Here is a 14,267-nt window from a genome sequence, read left to right on the forward strand (position 1 = left end):
TAAATTTTCTATTCTGCATGCCTGCTAAGGTCTCACAGAAAAAGACAAGCTCCTAAAACATCATGAAGGATTTCCATGGTTAACAGCAGGCTGCTGAATGAGTTGGATGACTTTGAACTGCATGTCTGTAGTATATGAATATAAAATAGCACAGTATTGATTTGCCAGCTCAATTCTATCAAGTGCTGATCCCACTCCAGAAAAGCACTTAAGTACTTCTTACTACTAGTACTGCTGTTCAGAAGTGTTCAATACACAGGTGAAGTCCAAGTAACATTATTTTTGTTTATTAAAAAGATAGGTTTTCCTTTTTTTTTTAAATTAAATAAACACATTTGTTAAGAGCAGACTGCTGTTTGCAACTCCATCCTTGGAAAATGCAGAAAAGAATTCCAACAAAAATGAAGAAAATACTGAAAGTATCTGCTGATGAAGATTTTAAAGTGTTTTTAAATAACCAGCCAGGCATGAAGATGACAGACCATCATGCCTCAAGGTGGACCTCAACTGTGAAATACAATTGTGTGAGTCTTATACTTAATGCAACACCAATATTAACCCCACTCTACATAGGCCACAGACTTGACTTACAGCAGAAACACCAGAGAGCCAGAATAATTCTGGAGCAAGAATAACTCTCAAGTATCATCACAGCCCTCCCCTGATTTAACAGCTGCCTTTGCCCCTGCTGGAGGCGAGGCCGAGGGGCAGGGCAGGGTTAGGCTGAGCTGGCATTGCTGCTGCTGGGTACTGGCCACTGCTCTGCAAGAGCCACCATGCAGTCTCAGATTTGGTTTTTCTTGAAGTGGCTACTCAGACCATGCAGGCAAGAGTTCAGGAGAAAGAGTTTAACCTGAAAAAGTTTCAAAGCAATTGAAAGACTCCAACTTTGCAGCCAGGCTAAAAGGCAGTGCAACTAAGGCACAAAATTGGAACAACATACTTCAAAAGTCAAATGAAACATGATGCTGGCTCAGCAGGGTTACTTGCAACAGATGACTTGAAACAGGCACCTGAGGCAGCTGCCCTGTCCTAAACTGCCCCTGACAAAACTCAGTTGGGCCAAGACTACAGGCTTTTTTATCACTGAATTTATAGGCTTTATTCCCCCTCACACTACCACTGATGGATTACATTCTTCCATGATTCAGAAGACATATGGTGGTGGTTATGAAAAGAATACTGTTTAACACTGCAGCAACCTAAAGCAGTAGAGTCTTTGAAGAACACATGGACCTGACAAAGTCTCAAACTTCTGGAGAAAATCACCCTGGTAACTGCAGAATTTGATTGATAGAAATACAATTCTTGAGATGCATTTTATGTATACCGCAGAAAAAAACCCCAAACCACTTATGGAAAGACAGGTAGCAGTGATGAAGAATTTTTTTGTAGTCTGTTTTCTGTTCATAATTTTACTGCATTCAAACAATAAAGTATCTTTATTGAGCTTTATGGCTTTTGGTGGTGGCATTGGCTTTTTTTGTTGGTTTTTTTTTGTTTTAAAGTACAGTACAAGGATCATCTGATCCAATCTTTGTAGGCAAAAGCACAGTTGAGACAAGATGGCCCAGCAATCTATTCATCTGGATCTCAAAAGTCTTCAATGTTGGGGAAATCCACAACTTCCCTAGGGAGATTATTCCAAAGGCTGATTGTTCTCTTTGTGAAAAAATTTCCCCATGTGTCCAATTGGAACCTCCTCAGGAATAACTTGTACCCATTATCCCTGGTCTTTTCCATGTGGCTTCTTTTATAAAGGGAGTTTCTATTTTTTCTTTAAATAGTGGAACATGGTGATAAGGTCTCCCCTAAGTCCTCTTTTCTCAAAGCTGAACAAACCCAGTTTTCTCAGCCTTTTCCCCTGTCACAGGCTTCACAGTTTGTGGCTCTTCTCTGAACTCTCTCCAGCCTGTCCACATCTTTTCTGCACAGCAGGGACCAAAACTGAGCACAGCATTCCAGTGTGGCCCGATGAGCTCTAAGCAGAGTGGGACAATGACTTCTGGATCTCTGCTGGTGATGCCCTTGTGGATGCAGCCCAGCACCCCGTTGGCTCTCTGTGCCAGCACAGCACTGTTTGCTCATGCTGCTCTGATTGTCCACCTGGATCCCCAGATCCCTTTCCACAGAGATGCTCCCCAGCTGGGTGGATGCCAGCCCTATGGTGCTGCACACCTGGGTTATGTTTTCCCAGGTGCAAGACCTGATGATTGCCCTTGCTGGACTTCATCAGATTCTTGTTAGCCACTCTCCAGCCTATCCAAATCTTCCTGCAGGGCGGCTCTCTCTTCCAAAGCATCCACTTTCCCACTCAGTTTGGTGTTGCTGGGAAACTTCATCATGGCGCACTTGATCCCATCTTCCCAATCACTTTCTGAGGATATTAAGCAGAGCTGGGCCTGACACCAATCCCAGGGGACCCCACTCGTGCCACGCTGCCCATTTGAGGAGGAGCCATTGACCAGCACCCGCTGGGTGCTGCCTCTCAGCCAGTTCCCACCGCCACATGGAGCATCCATCCACACCACAGCCCATCTGCTTTTCAGAGGGAGGCTGTGGGAAACCATTCTGAAGCCTTGGAGAAATCCAGGAGGCAATGTCCACCCAGCCCACACCAACCAAGCAGCTTGCTTTGTCACAGAGGGTGACCAGGTTTGTCAAGCTCAATTTGTTCTTCGTCAATCTGTGTCGGTGATCCTGTGCCTCAACTGACTTATGATAGCTACCAGAAGGTTTTGTTCCATAATTTTCCCAGGTACTGAAGCAAGACTGATGGGCCTAAAATTCCCTGGATCCTCCTTTAAGGCTTTCTTGTGGATGGGGGTACATTAGCCTTTATCTGTCTTCTGCCATAGCCCCAAGTCCACATCATCCCAAGATGATGGAGAGCAGCCTTGCAATGTCAGCTCCTGTAATAGCTCAGCCCCACTGCTGGCTCTGTGTTTGTGCAGCCTGGATTTGGCCCCAGGGCCAGAGGCCCAGCAGTGCTGGTGCAGACAGAGGTGAAGGAACTGTTGAGAGCCTCAGCCTTTTCAGCATTACCAGTGACTAATTCTCCTGTCCTGTTTATCAGTGGGACAGTAGTTGCCTTCTGTTTCTGCTTGATGTTTTTATACCCAAAGAACCCATTCTTGTATTTTTTGACATCTTGGCCAAATTCAATTGGAGCTGAGCTTTTTCTTTTCTAACTCCATCTTTGCACACCTTGGCAATGTCCACATAGTTCTCAATAGGTGTGGATCCATATTTCCATCTCTGGTATGCTTTGCTTTTGAGTAGACTCAGAACCTCGCAGTTAAGCCAAGGGGGTTCTTGCTCCTCCTACATCACTTATCTTTAAAGGGGATGAACTGTTTTTGTGCTTTCAGAAAAAAAGAGCATTCTTAAGAAAGTCCCAGCAATCATTAGCTTCTTTACTCTCCAGGGAAGCTTTTCCTGGAATCTTTCCCTTTTTGAAAAAAATTAACACTGCAGTGATTTCAGACATGGCTGCAGGTATTTTCCACATTCACTGGCTGCCTCTGTGAACAGGTGAAAATGCAAGGTTATTGATCTTCTGCAGTGCCTTTGAAGACTTTTGAGAGCAGAAGCAAAGCTTGCACCTGTCCTTACACATATGCCCAGCCCCTCAGCAGCAGAGGGACAGCAGTTGATACAACTCCTACTCTTTTGGCTAACTGGCCACAGCTCAGGAAGGCGCTGCTCTCCCAGGTCCCAAGCCTCTTCAAAAGACACATTAAAGCCCAGCCAAGCCTCTTCAAAAGACACATTAAAGCCCAGCTGTCTGAGCAAGTCCAAGTTAAAGAATCACATGAGAGAGGAATTCTCTCCCATCTGGAGCTTTGTTTGCAGACATAGCTCCAGGCATGACTTTATTTGTTAGCTATATAGGTAAGGCTGGCCAAGGAAATTTGAAAAACTGTGACAGCCCTTGTCAGAACAGCTTCTGAAAAAACACACCTCAGTAACAACATATTTGATTTATACTTCACCAGGTATTTGAAATAAGGAATCACTTGAAGTCAGAGTCTATTGAAGAGCTAAGTGGAAATACTGTTAGTACAGGATTTGCTATCTGTGAAGAAACAGGGAACCACCTCATACCTAGTCAGTTTTGAGCCCATTGTAGCAATCTGGTTCTGAGTGATCCACGGCTTACCCTCTGCCATGGACTGAATTAAAAATACTAAGCCAAGTTAAGGGATCACTTAATGCTACGAATAAGACAGCAAATGTGTTTTATAGTTGCAGATGTTCCTAAGCCTGTTTTTTTAAAGAGTATTGTATGAATTCCTGAAACCATGAGTTTCATGTTAAGAGTTTTAAATGCACTTTTCAGAATACACCTCTATTAAAGACATCACAGTTTCAGTTAAAAAAAACAGTGAACCAGAAATCTTCAGCTTGGTACAAATAGCCAGAAATGAAAAGAGCAGAAGTTCAAGAGTTTCCTCAATGAAGGACCCACTATGCAAATCAGACAATTTTTGTAATGCAATTAAGTTTCAACAGGACAACCCATGAATCATTAATAACATGATACAGAACACAATCAACAATAATTTCCACCCCCCACCAATGAAGAAACAGAAATCATCCCACCTTGCTCCCAACATCCATCCCAACTAACTGCAGTTCTGTTAGTCCTGCAGTGAGCAAAATCCATTCTGTTGCCACATTACTTTCAAGTTAAGACTTATCAGTCACACAGCCCTTCCTGCTCCTTCTTCCCCAAATTCATTTGGCTGATACTCCTTGTTCTTTAATGAAGTAATTCACTCAGAATTTTAACAGTAAAATATTTTTAGAAAAGTATTTTAAGAAGCAATTAAAATTATCAGGCTTTCTCCTGCTGTCTCCTTCCAGTTACAGAGAACAATGAAGAAATCTTTTAGTACTGGCCTGAAAAATCAGAACTGCTCATTTTTACTCAGTGGTCATCAGGAGGAGACTCACAGGTACAAGTGTCTGTGAGGGGCCTGCAATTTTTAACAACTGAAATCTTGATTGGCAACCTAGTTGAGTTAAAGGCACAACAAGTAACAGATCAAAGTCTGCTTAAACCATGTACTCTGATGTCTGCATTTTCCAAAAGCCTTATTCACAGGATAATCCCATGGCTAGGAACTATTAATAGGGCAGTTTCAAATGAGATACAATTCAGTTACAACACAACAGTACTAGCAATATTTCTATAAATTTTTGAAATGCTTTTAATATGTACATTCTTTCTTAGCAAATATTAAAGTAGTGCTCTTCACTTGCACTTTTTTCTTTAGACTTCTAAAAGGGTATCAGAAATACAGTTTTCACCCCGCTCCAAACCAATGCAGTTACCTTTGTAACAAGCACATATGAATTCTGTACACCTTCCCCTCCCCACAAAGGAAATAAAAATATGCCATGGCTATCCAATTACACATCATCACAAGTTTAAATTACACATACAAATAATTCCAGAGTATTTAGAAAAAAACAACATATTGGATTTATGAAATCATTCCATGCATTCAACAACAGAAAAAAAAAAAGGAAAAAAAATTAAGTTTCTTTAAAATGGTGGCTTTTTGCTCTATCCAAGTACCAAAGTCTGGATTCAGTGTATCATTAAGACTAACCACTGCTTGAATCATAGAAACATGACAGTACATAGATAACCAAGTTTCTATTTATAGACAATATGATATAGAGTTACTACCTCTCCAATGAATGTCAAATAAAGCAAATTTCGCTTTCTAAGACATTGAAACTGCATATTAAGAAAACAGTAAGAGGTGTTGCTAAATAGGTCACAACATTTTGAAAGGAAGGCTATGCATTTATATGACCCTGCTTAGCAGCAGCAGTTAGTTAGCAGGGTTCCTATGTTTTAGCTAGTTTGTTTCTTTTTCCAGGATGACAAGCTATTTGACTAATCCAGAAATATCACAGATTTTATTTTCAAGAGAAAAAAAAGAGTTTTTGCAATGAAGTCCTTGGGGGCAGTCTCTTTCATTACATAAAATCTTTGTATTTTCTATAAGAGTCTCGTAGCATAACATACAGATTGGAAACAGATTTCAGACATACATTAAAAACCCAAATTCAAAGGGTATTTTTTAACCTTTACTCTGAAGTCAAGTAAAATTATAATATTATTTACATGCAAAGGACTCTGCATGATTCCATAATATCCTATTTTTCATGTTTACCTTAAGATACTCCTTGAAAAGCTGTACTTCAGTTCTAAATTTATTTCACATGAATAATGACAAATATCACTCATAAACATTATTCCCTCCCAGTGAATAAATCAATACCATCAATTTGCTCAATTTATTTTAACAGGTCAATTTAGAGTGTCATGTTCCTGACATACAGGAGTTAATACCTGTGCAAGTTAGTATCCATTTATTAGGAAAGCTCTCCATTAGCAGGTGCATTTTCAGTACAAGTAAACCCAGCTTGCTGCATTATCTGCTCTTGCCTTGCAATACTGTCAAACTGCAGTTGAGTACAGTAAGAGCACAAGATTGTTGATCAGTACCACATGTTACAGCTGTTAACAATGCTATTTGTGCCACAAAACCAGAAGTCAATAATTTGAAAAGAATCCTGACTCTTCAACTGAACTTACCAGGTGATGTTAAATACCATCCTTAGCAAACCAAATTTTGTGAAGGCTATTTACAGTGTACATGGCTAAGCATGTACCTTACAGACACAAACACATCTCCACTTCAATACCACCTCATTACAGTGCCTGAAAATGACAACACATCTTCAATGCCATTTTAATTAACAGTTTCAAGCGGGAAATGGTCTTTATTTTACAACTGCTTTACTTGCATAATTTTTTTTTATATAAAAACACTAACTCCTGTCCAGAAGTCTAGACACATTCTACATACTACAGGTTAAGGCAGTAAAAAAATGTGTTCCTGATAACTGTTTTTGACAATGTCAATTAAAGCTGTCTGAAGCTACTCCAGTTCTCCAACAGATCTTTGAAATCCAAATCATTTGTGAGTGAAAAATTCACTTTGATTTCTTCAGAGTTTTAGTAATATAGACAACAGAATTGGGTGTGGTAAGTCAACAAGTGTTAGGAGAAGGAAAAGTTTGATTTCAGTTCATTTCATGAGTTTAGAAGTTGAGAGAATAGATTTTAGATGGGATCCTGAATCAACCAAGAACTGTAGGGAATGAAAAAGATAACCAATTTTATGCACATTACTGCATTCTTAAAAATATACTGTTATCTTCAATAATTCAAGTAAGGTAATAGACATTATAAAAAATAACTTCATGAACCATACTCAAGTTTCAAATCACATTCTCAAACTTTTAACCCAAAGCAGTTTTATTGTGTTAACTTCATATAATAAACCATGAAGGTCTGACTGTACGAATGGTTAATGATTTGCACTCGAGATTCCTGTGATAGCTAGCAGACTTGCTAACCAACTTACTGTAAAGATATGGCAGATTATATGTATTGAATCAAAGCACTTTGATTTAGGCATAAAACAAATTCAAATGGTTGACATTCTGTGCTTCTAATGCATCACTCATAAGAGAGGCAAGAAACATCCATTATTGTAGACCATTATTTTTACAGAAAACCCTTCCTTGAAATTAATCTTTTATCCGCAGCTGTAGATGAGAGTATAATCTGTTGTAAACAGGGCACTGTGTTGTAAAACCAGTTTTTTTAAAATTAAGATCTCTCTCCAAAAGTTGGGAAAACAAACTCTTCAGAATGTCTTTCAAATGTAGCATGTTCTGTTTGCTATATCATAGTTACTTTCATTTGATTCCTTTTTAAAGATGTTTGTGTTCACAGCAGTTCTGTTTTTAAAAATTGTTTGAAATTTTTATAAAATTCTGTACATGTTCACAAATTATTGCATAAACAGCATAATCTTCATGATAATATTCAGCAACAAATGTCCATCTTAGAAGTTCACGTTTCCCTTCTTGCTTTTTTCTTCTTTTTAACTTGTTTGGGAGATTCCCAGCTTTCTTCAGACTTTGCTAAAAAAAAAAAAAAAAAACCAAACAATTATAGTGTTAGGACTAAGACCATTTACACAGAATTGGCTTTTAAAATCCTGGATAATACACACTGTATTATTAGGAAGTGATCCAGAATAATCAACTAGAAGTTTTATTCTGATTAAAAAGTAGGATGAAATTGGCATGCATCTAACACAACACATGCCAATTTCATCCTACTTTTTAATCCCACAAATACTTAAGAGTGATAAATGTGAAAGGCCATTCATTTTGCAAATATATTACTTACAGTAGAGTCATTGTTATTTTCTGGCCTAGAAATAACATACAGGTACACAATTGACATTAAATGCTCACTCTTACCAGATTACACTGCTCTTAACCACTATATCTGAGTAGTTTTAAAAAGTATTGAACTATGTAAAGATGTGGTTACATGGAATCCATAATCCAATAAAGAAGCACTACGTTCTTAATAAAACAGACTGCCTTAAAACATGCTGGCTGCCAAAAGTAGTAAAAAACATTAAGTATTGTACATACTGAACCTAAGAGATGTTCTTTCAATTGCTGAGACATGAATCAATCACAAAAGATTTCATATTTTAGAACCAGAAAAGTTCTAAGTTGATACATTGACTTGAAATATTCCATTGTTTCATGTGTTCAAAGCCAAGAAGCCAATTAACGCAGCAGAATGAGATTTTGTAATTATAAAGTCATCATGCATGTTTCTTCTGAAGTCATTAAAACCTCATTTTGTACTTCAACACTTAGCCAGCAACTTATTATAGATTGTCAGTATTTATTAATTTTCTTAAAGAATCTGAATCAAAACATTTTTTTTTCCCAAGCAATACCTTTCACATCCTCACTTCCCTTCTAAATTTCCTGTTTTACTGTGTGAGTACTTCAAACGCTTTTGAGTACGAACACTTTTGTCAAGTACAACAGAGGGTACATTTGACATTCCTGGGCACAGCATATTTTCAAAAAACAATATACCTGCAGCAATTTAGCCAGATTTATGCGCTGCTAGACTAAAAAAAAAAAAACTCCACCCAATACCTTTCTACTCCCAAATAACCAACTGCTTCCCTCTATGATTACATGGAAGCATATGGAAAAAGATGCTAATGAGCTAAATTGAGAAGTCAAAAGACCTCAGTAGGCTGAAAATGGAATTATTTGTATTTTTTCCCAAATTTCTGGTAGCTAAATATTCTGTCAACTGCAATGTGTAACCATCTGTTCTTCACTGAAGAGTTACAAGCAGCCCTTTGAAACAATGTTGGCAGAACTCCTTAGTCACAGCATGGAGCTCCAGTCCCAATGGTGACGAGTCCAAATCCAAATGTCTATTAAGGACAGGACAAGCCCAACAGACATTTTCAGTCATCCAAGCATATGAAGCCAATTTTTCATCACAATGAAAACAAAAATATCAAGGTGCTGTTAACTTTAAGGAAGTAAAAAATATGGCAAGATGTATAAATAAGACACAATGATCTGATATGGCACTTAAAACTCAAACCCCAGAGCAAAACATTCTGACTACACTCTAGGGGAAAAAGCACATTCTAACTTCAGACAAATAAACTGCACTGAGAGATACTTACTCTGTGGAGGAGGCACACTGTTTTGCTTAATATTGGGACTAGAAACATCTGTCTCTTGCAGCATCTGTGGCACTTGGGAAGCGATCTTGTCAGAATTGCCCTCTGATACAATTACAGATGGCTCAGTAGAAACAGCAAGCGAAGGAGCCTCCTCAGACTATTTGAGAAACATAAATAAAAGTTTTCGAAAGTTTAAGTAATGCAAAAGCAAACACTCTTAAATGGTGTTATTCTGGCAGTATACTTAGCAGCTGCTGAGAAGATGGCATTGAAAAATTAAGCCAATATTAAAATCCTGAAAAATTTTCAATTGAGGCTGTAATACTATGACTGCCATCTAGTGCCAACATTTTTAATTGCATACAAACAAAGATAAACAATACTAATTCTTAAAAGACAGCACATGTAAAGAAAGGGAGACCAATCTATAAATCACCAAGACCCTAAAAGGATTCTAGAATATTCAACAGAGATGTGAAACAGTGACAGATATGCATTTGGTTGCAAGGTAAGCAGGCAAGTTAAATAGGACCAAAGATAACTCAAATCCAAAACAAATCACACCTCCAGTCATTCCTATAAACTGCTCAAAACACTTTGCATATGCTTACAGAATAACAAATATTGGCAAAAGCAGTCAGCAAGTATTTCAGTGGAACTTACTGCAGAAATAACTGCCAAGTAAAAGGTACTTGTGGTATTTTTCAATTATCTAGTTGATGTTGAAGGTTTCCACTACGGAGGCAAAATGTAACTGTACCCTAGTGTGTAGTACTTATTGCAATTAAAATTATAGCAAAACAGAAAAAAAAACCATTTTGACATTCCAACAGGAAAGTCAAAATATAAAAAAATATAAAGATCTCACACCAAGTCACCAATGGCAGAAAGCTTCAAAAAAGAATGTATTAGAACACAGCATCTTACCAAGCAACAAACCCCAAACATTAAGGTGTTATTAAGAAACCATAGCTGTAGTTGTGTCACAACAGCTGAGACCTGGAACTATGAAAACAAAATACTGAAGTCTACATCCCTGGATGCAGATGTACAGATCCTACACCATAGTCACCGTTTTTACTGTTTCCATCACTATAATGTAACCATCTCAAAAATTCAGTCAGAACATTCAAGAGCAATAAAATATAAATTTATTTTTAATCATATCATACTAAGCAAGAAATTAAACAGCTTTAGTTGAAAAAAACCCAATACATTAATTTAAAGGATAGCAGTTCTCTGACCTTGCATGAACAGTTTGCTGTGCTCTTACAGCTCAACTGAAACAAGTTTTTTAATATCTATAATTGCAGCATTTCTCTCAATCTACTGAAAAATTAGTAATCTCAAATCTTTTTATAGATCGACCATGCTGATAAAATCAACTCCCAGCCTACAGGAATTCCAAGCTTAGCCAATTCTAATGTTGTCTAATAATTAGCAATCATCAGTTACATAAATAAATGAACTTAACAAACTGTGATTTCTAAAACAAAAGGAGGATATAAAGCTTCTAGTGCAAGGTAATCAATTCAGGTTTGGCATGACAGTTTTGTTAGGACAGTCACACTTGACCAGCAGGTAAATCAACTCAATTAGGATTTTAATAGCACAGCTGCCTCAGGTTGACTAAGAAACATGTTGCAGCTTGAGTGTTACAGCATGAAGTATTACTGCAAATGCAATGATACAAATACATAGAGCACTCTCTGGAAATTTTTCCAAATAGTTCTGTCCATGTTTTGAATACAGGAAAGTGGGTAGTGATGAAGACATTAAAAAATGCAAGATATGCTCTCTGCTAATTCAGAAAGGAGGCCTGAAACAACAAATAAAGCCTATTGGATAATATAAATAGTAATGTGCATAATTCTATGATTAAATAATGAAGTAGTGACTTGTCAAACTGTTACTACTTTTTCCAAGTATCTCTCTTCATTTAAAACTTGTGCCTGCTGATAAAATGCAAAAGGTTTCAATGCAGCCCTATGTATAGCATGGGGGAAATACCATCACCAGATACTGTGATGTGAAACACAAGGTTTAACATTCAGCTGTTTCTGATGTTTATGTGGATACACTGAATAACAACTGGTTTGTACCCTATATTTCATTCTCATGTTTTGGAGCATTGCTTAAGGCTAAACTACCTTACCTTGGAAACTTCAGTAATCCGTTCCACACATCACTCACAGACAGTTTCTACAACTTTTTACAACAGCCAAGTTAAACAGTATTGGAAAGCATCTTCGCATGTGTGAAATTACAACGAAGCGAAATCTGATAGCCAATCTCCTTTATCAAGGAGACTTGATAAAGACTGACAGACCATCTGCACTGTCAGAGACAACAATTCACAAGTTTCCCCTTATCAACTCTAGTTTCAGAGAATATTAGTAATAATTTTGTTTGTCCTTTGCCCCCACACTAAGTTTAATACAGAACATGTCTTGTTTCAGTGACCGCTTACACAGCTATGCACAGACACATACATCAACAGATTGAATTTAAGGTTCAAGAGCAACAGAAGCTCTCAAGCCCCTCAAAAAGGGTGTAGTGTAGGTCTACATGAGATACTGATGCCATCAAGTCACCTAGGAAGCTGGGTGTGATTTTAAACAGTAAAGCACTTAGCAAAATCTACTGAAACTGCGCTTGTATTTTGGCAGTGCTGACAGCTTGTGAGAAAAAAAAAATAACTGCAGATATTTTCCAAATCAATTTAGATTTCTGAACAACAGAATCTACAGTCTTCCAGGATGCACTATTATGCCACCTTGATGTCACAATCCAAGTTTTCTGTCTACACATTTTCAATTAAGCCTCTAAAATAAAACAAAACCTCACACTTCCAGGAGTTTGCATACACAGGCAGATGCCTTTTCAAATACAGCTTCAAAAGAAACCATCCCCAACACCAAACAATACACTAGTCAGGACAGAATAGGCAGTTGTTGCCAACCTTGACTAAAGGCTGAACTGATCTAAACTAAGCAGTTGTACTAAATAACTGTAGTAAGCTCTACTTTGATAAGCCTTAAGTATGTCTGAATGTGTTTTTTATTTGGTGACTTGCAGTCCCTTGTAAAAGTTTTCATTCTGATGTTTTCATTTGACTCTTAAGAACTCATTTTTATGAAACTAATGCTTAGCAATTAAAAATTAAATCTCAGTATTCTGATATATACTCTCTGGTACCAAACTGCTGTGTCACTAGTGTCGTTCACTCTTTATAGAAATTAAAAACAAAAATCAAAGCCACTAGAAATATTAAATATTTTACACCTTCCTAGAATGAGATGCTTTATTGGGTAGCAGTACCTAAGAAAGCTGCTGTTTGGAGAAAGACGAAAGAGAATTTGTATTGTCTAGAATATGTTTTAACTGTGAGCTGAAGCAAACAGTTTGTGAATTGGTTCAAATAAAACCTTTTCTTACTCAGCCATTAAGCTCAGTAGAGCTATCAAAAATCAATTTTAGATTGCATTTAAATCAGAATATATAAGTTAGTAACACTTCATTCTGTTGCAACATAACAGTAGAATATGCCACTAGTCTTGTGCTCAGATCTCTTAGTTCTTAGGTTTCTACATTTCCAAGTTTTTAACCATTGCTTGAATATTCAAACAAGTAAGTAACTTGCCAGTAAAGAAAGTCACTACTGATTGGGAAGATACTGCTTTACAGAGTAGACATACTTTTTAAAACTCATAGCTGACCTCTCCCTAAAATTCAACTATGACCTTATCTACACAAATGAATTTGTCAAATGACTTGAGCACTTCCAAATCAAATTGTAACATAAATCAAATTTTGCATCCCTACCTTAGCTGGTTCACTAGTACTTATGGTCTTCAAAGAAAAAACTCTTTCCTGCTGTGCTTGAACTTTTGAGGTATCCGCCTGAAATTGCTCTCCAGCTTCTCTATCCAGTTCTTCAGCATCCTACAAAAAGGGGAGTGGGAGGGGAAAAAAGAAGAGCCTGTGTTTGTAGTCAAGTTCTGACTCTTCTCCCCTGTCAATGAGTTTTGTTGCCATAATCAGCTTCTATAACTCAGAAAATCCATCAAAAAGAATAATTGAAGTAATGGGCTCACACTAGCTTATGCTAACACTCAAAATGTATAGAGCATAATAAAGAAATACCCATAGAATCCAATAAAGCCCAGAAAGCAGAATGCTTCATGCATACTAACAAAAATCCCAATCTCAGAATGAACCACACTTCACACTCCTGTTAAATTATAAGAATGTGAAATTAAAATGAATTTACTCTACACACTTAGCAGAAGTATTACAATGACACTTGACTGCTCTTGGTTCTATGCTTTGTTACAAGTTTTTAAATGCAAGCTGTATAGTTTTCTATCCTTACTATGCTTTAATATTTTTGCAACCCAGTTTAGTTTACCATAACACTTGTAAAGTAACCCTCAGTACAGAAGTTGGAAATATATCCAAAGTACCCAAGAGCCTCAACCTTTACTCCTCAAACAATCTAAAGTGGAAAGTTTTCATTTTTAATGTGGAATTAAGAGTCGTTACACTCGTTAGTGGCACTAGAAGAATCCTGTGGTTGTGAAGAGGTCTCTGAGTTTAAACTGCAAACACTGTTCCTTCACTTATTTCCTTATGAAAATGCAGCCA

General features: G+C 37.4%; 1 protein-coding gene across 2 annotated transcripts in view; it reads right to left on the bottom strand.

Moving 5' to 3' along the window:
* Positions 1-4,274: 4,274 nt before the first annotated feature.
* The window catches only part of MTDH (metadherin), a 34,579-nt gene continuing 24,586 nt past the window's right edge, over positions 4,275-14,267 (bottom strand). The window contains exons 11-13 of one of the 2 annotated variants that reach the window (XM_058806424.1): positions 13,446-13,565; positions 9,621-9,777; positions 4,276-8,019 (exon numbers count right to left, since the gene is read on the bottom strand). In XM_058806424.1, the coding sequence (XP_058662407.1) occupies positions 7,949-8,019; positions 9,621-9,777; positions 13,446-13,565 (348 nt within the window). In that variant the 3' untranslated portion in view covers positions 4,276-7,948. Of the gene's footprint in view, positions 8,020-9,620; positions 9,778-13,445; positions 13,566-14,267 lie in introns of both variants that reach the window. The other variant, XM_058806434.1, reaches the window with a different exon arrangement.

Source organism: Ammospiza caudacuta, chromosome 1, assembly GCF_027887145.1.
Source record: "Ammospiza caudacuta isolate bAmmCau1 chromosome 1, bAmmCau1.pri, whole genome shotgun sequence".
Classification (NCBI taxonomy): Eukaryota; Metazoa; Chordata; class Aves; order Passeriformes; family Passerellidae; genus Ammospiza; species Ammospiza caudacuta.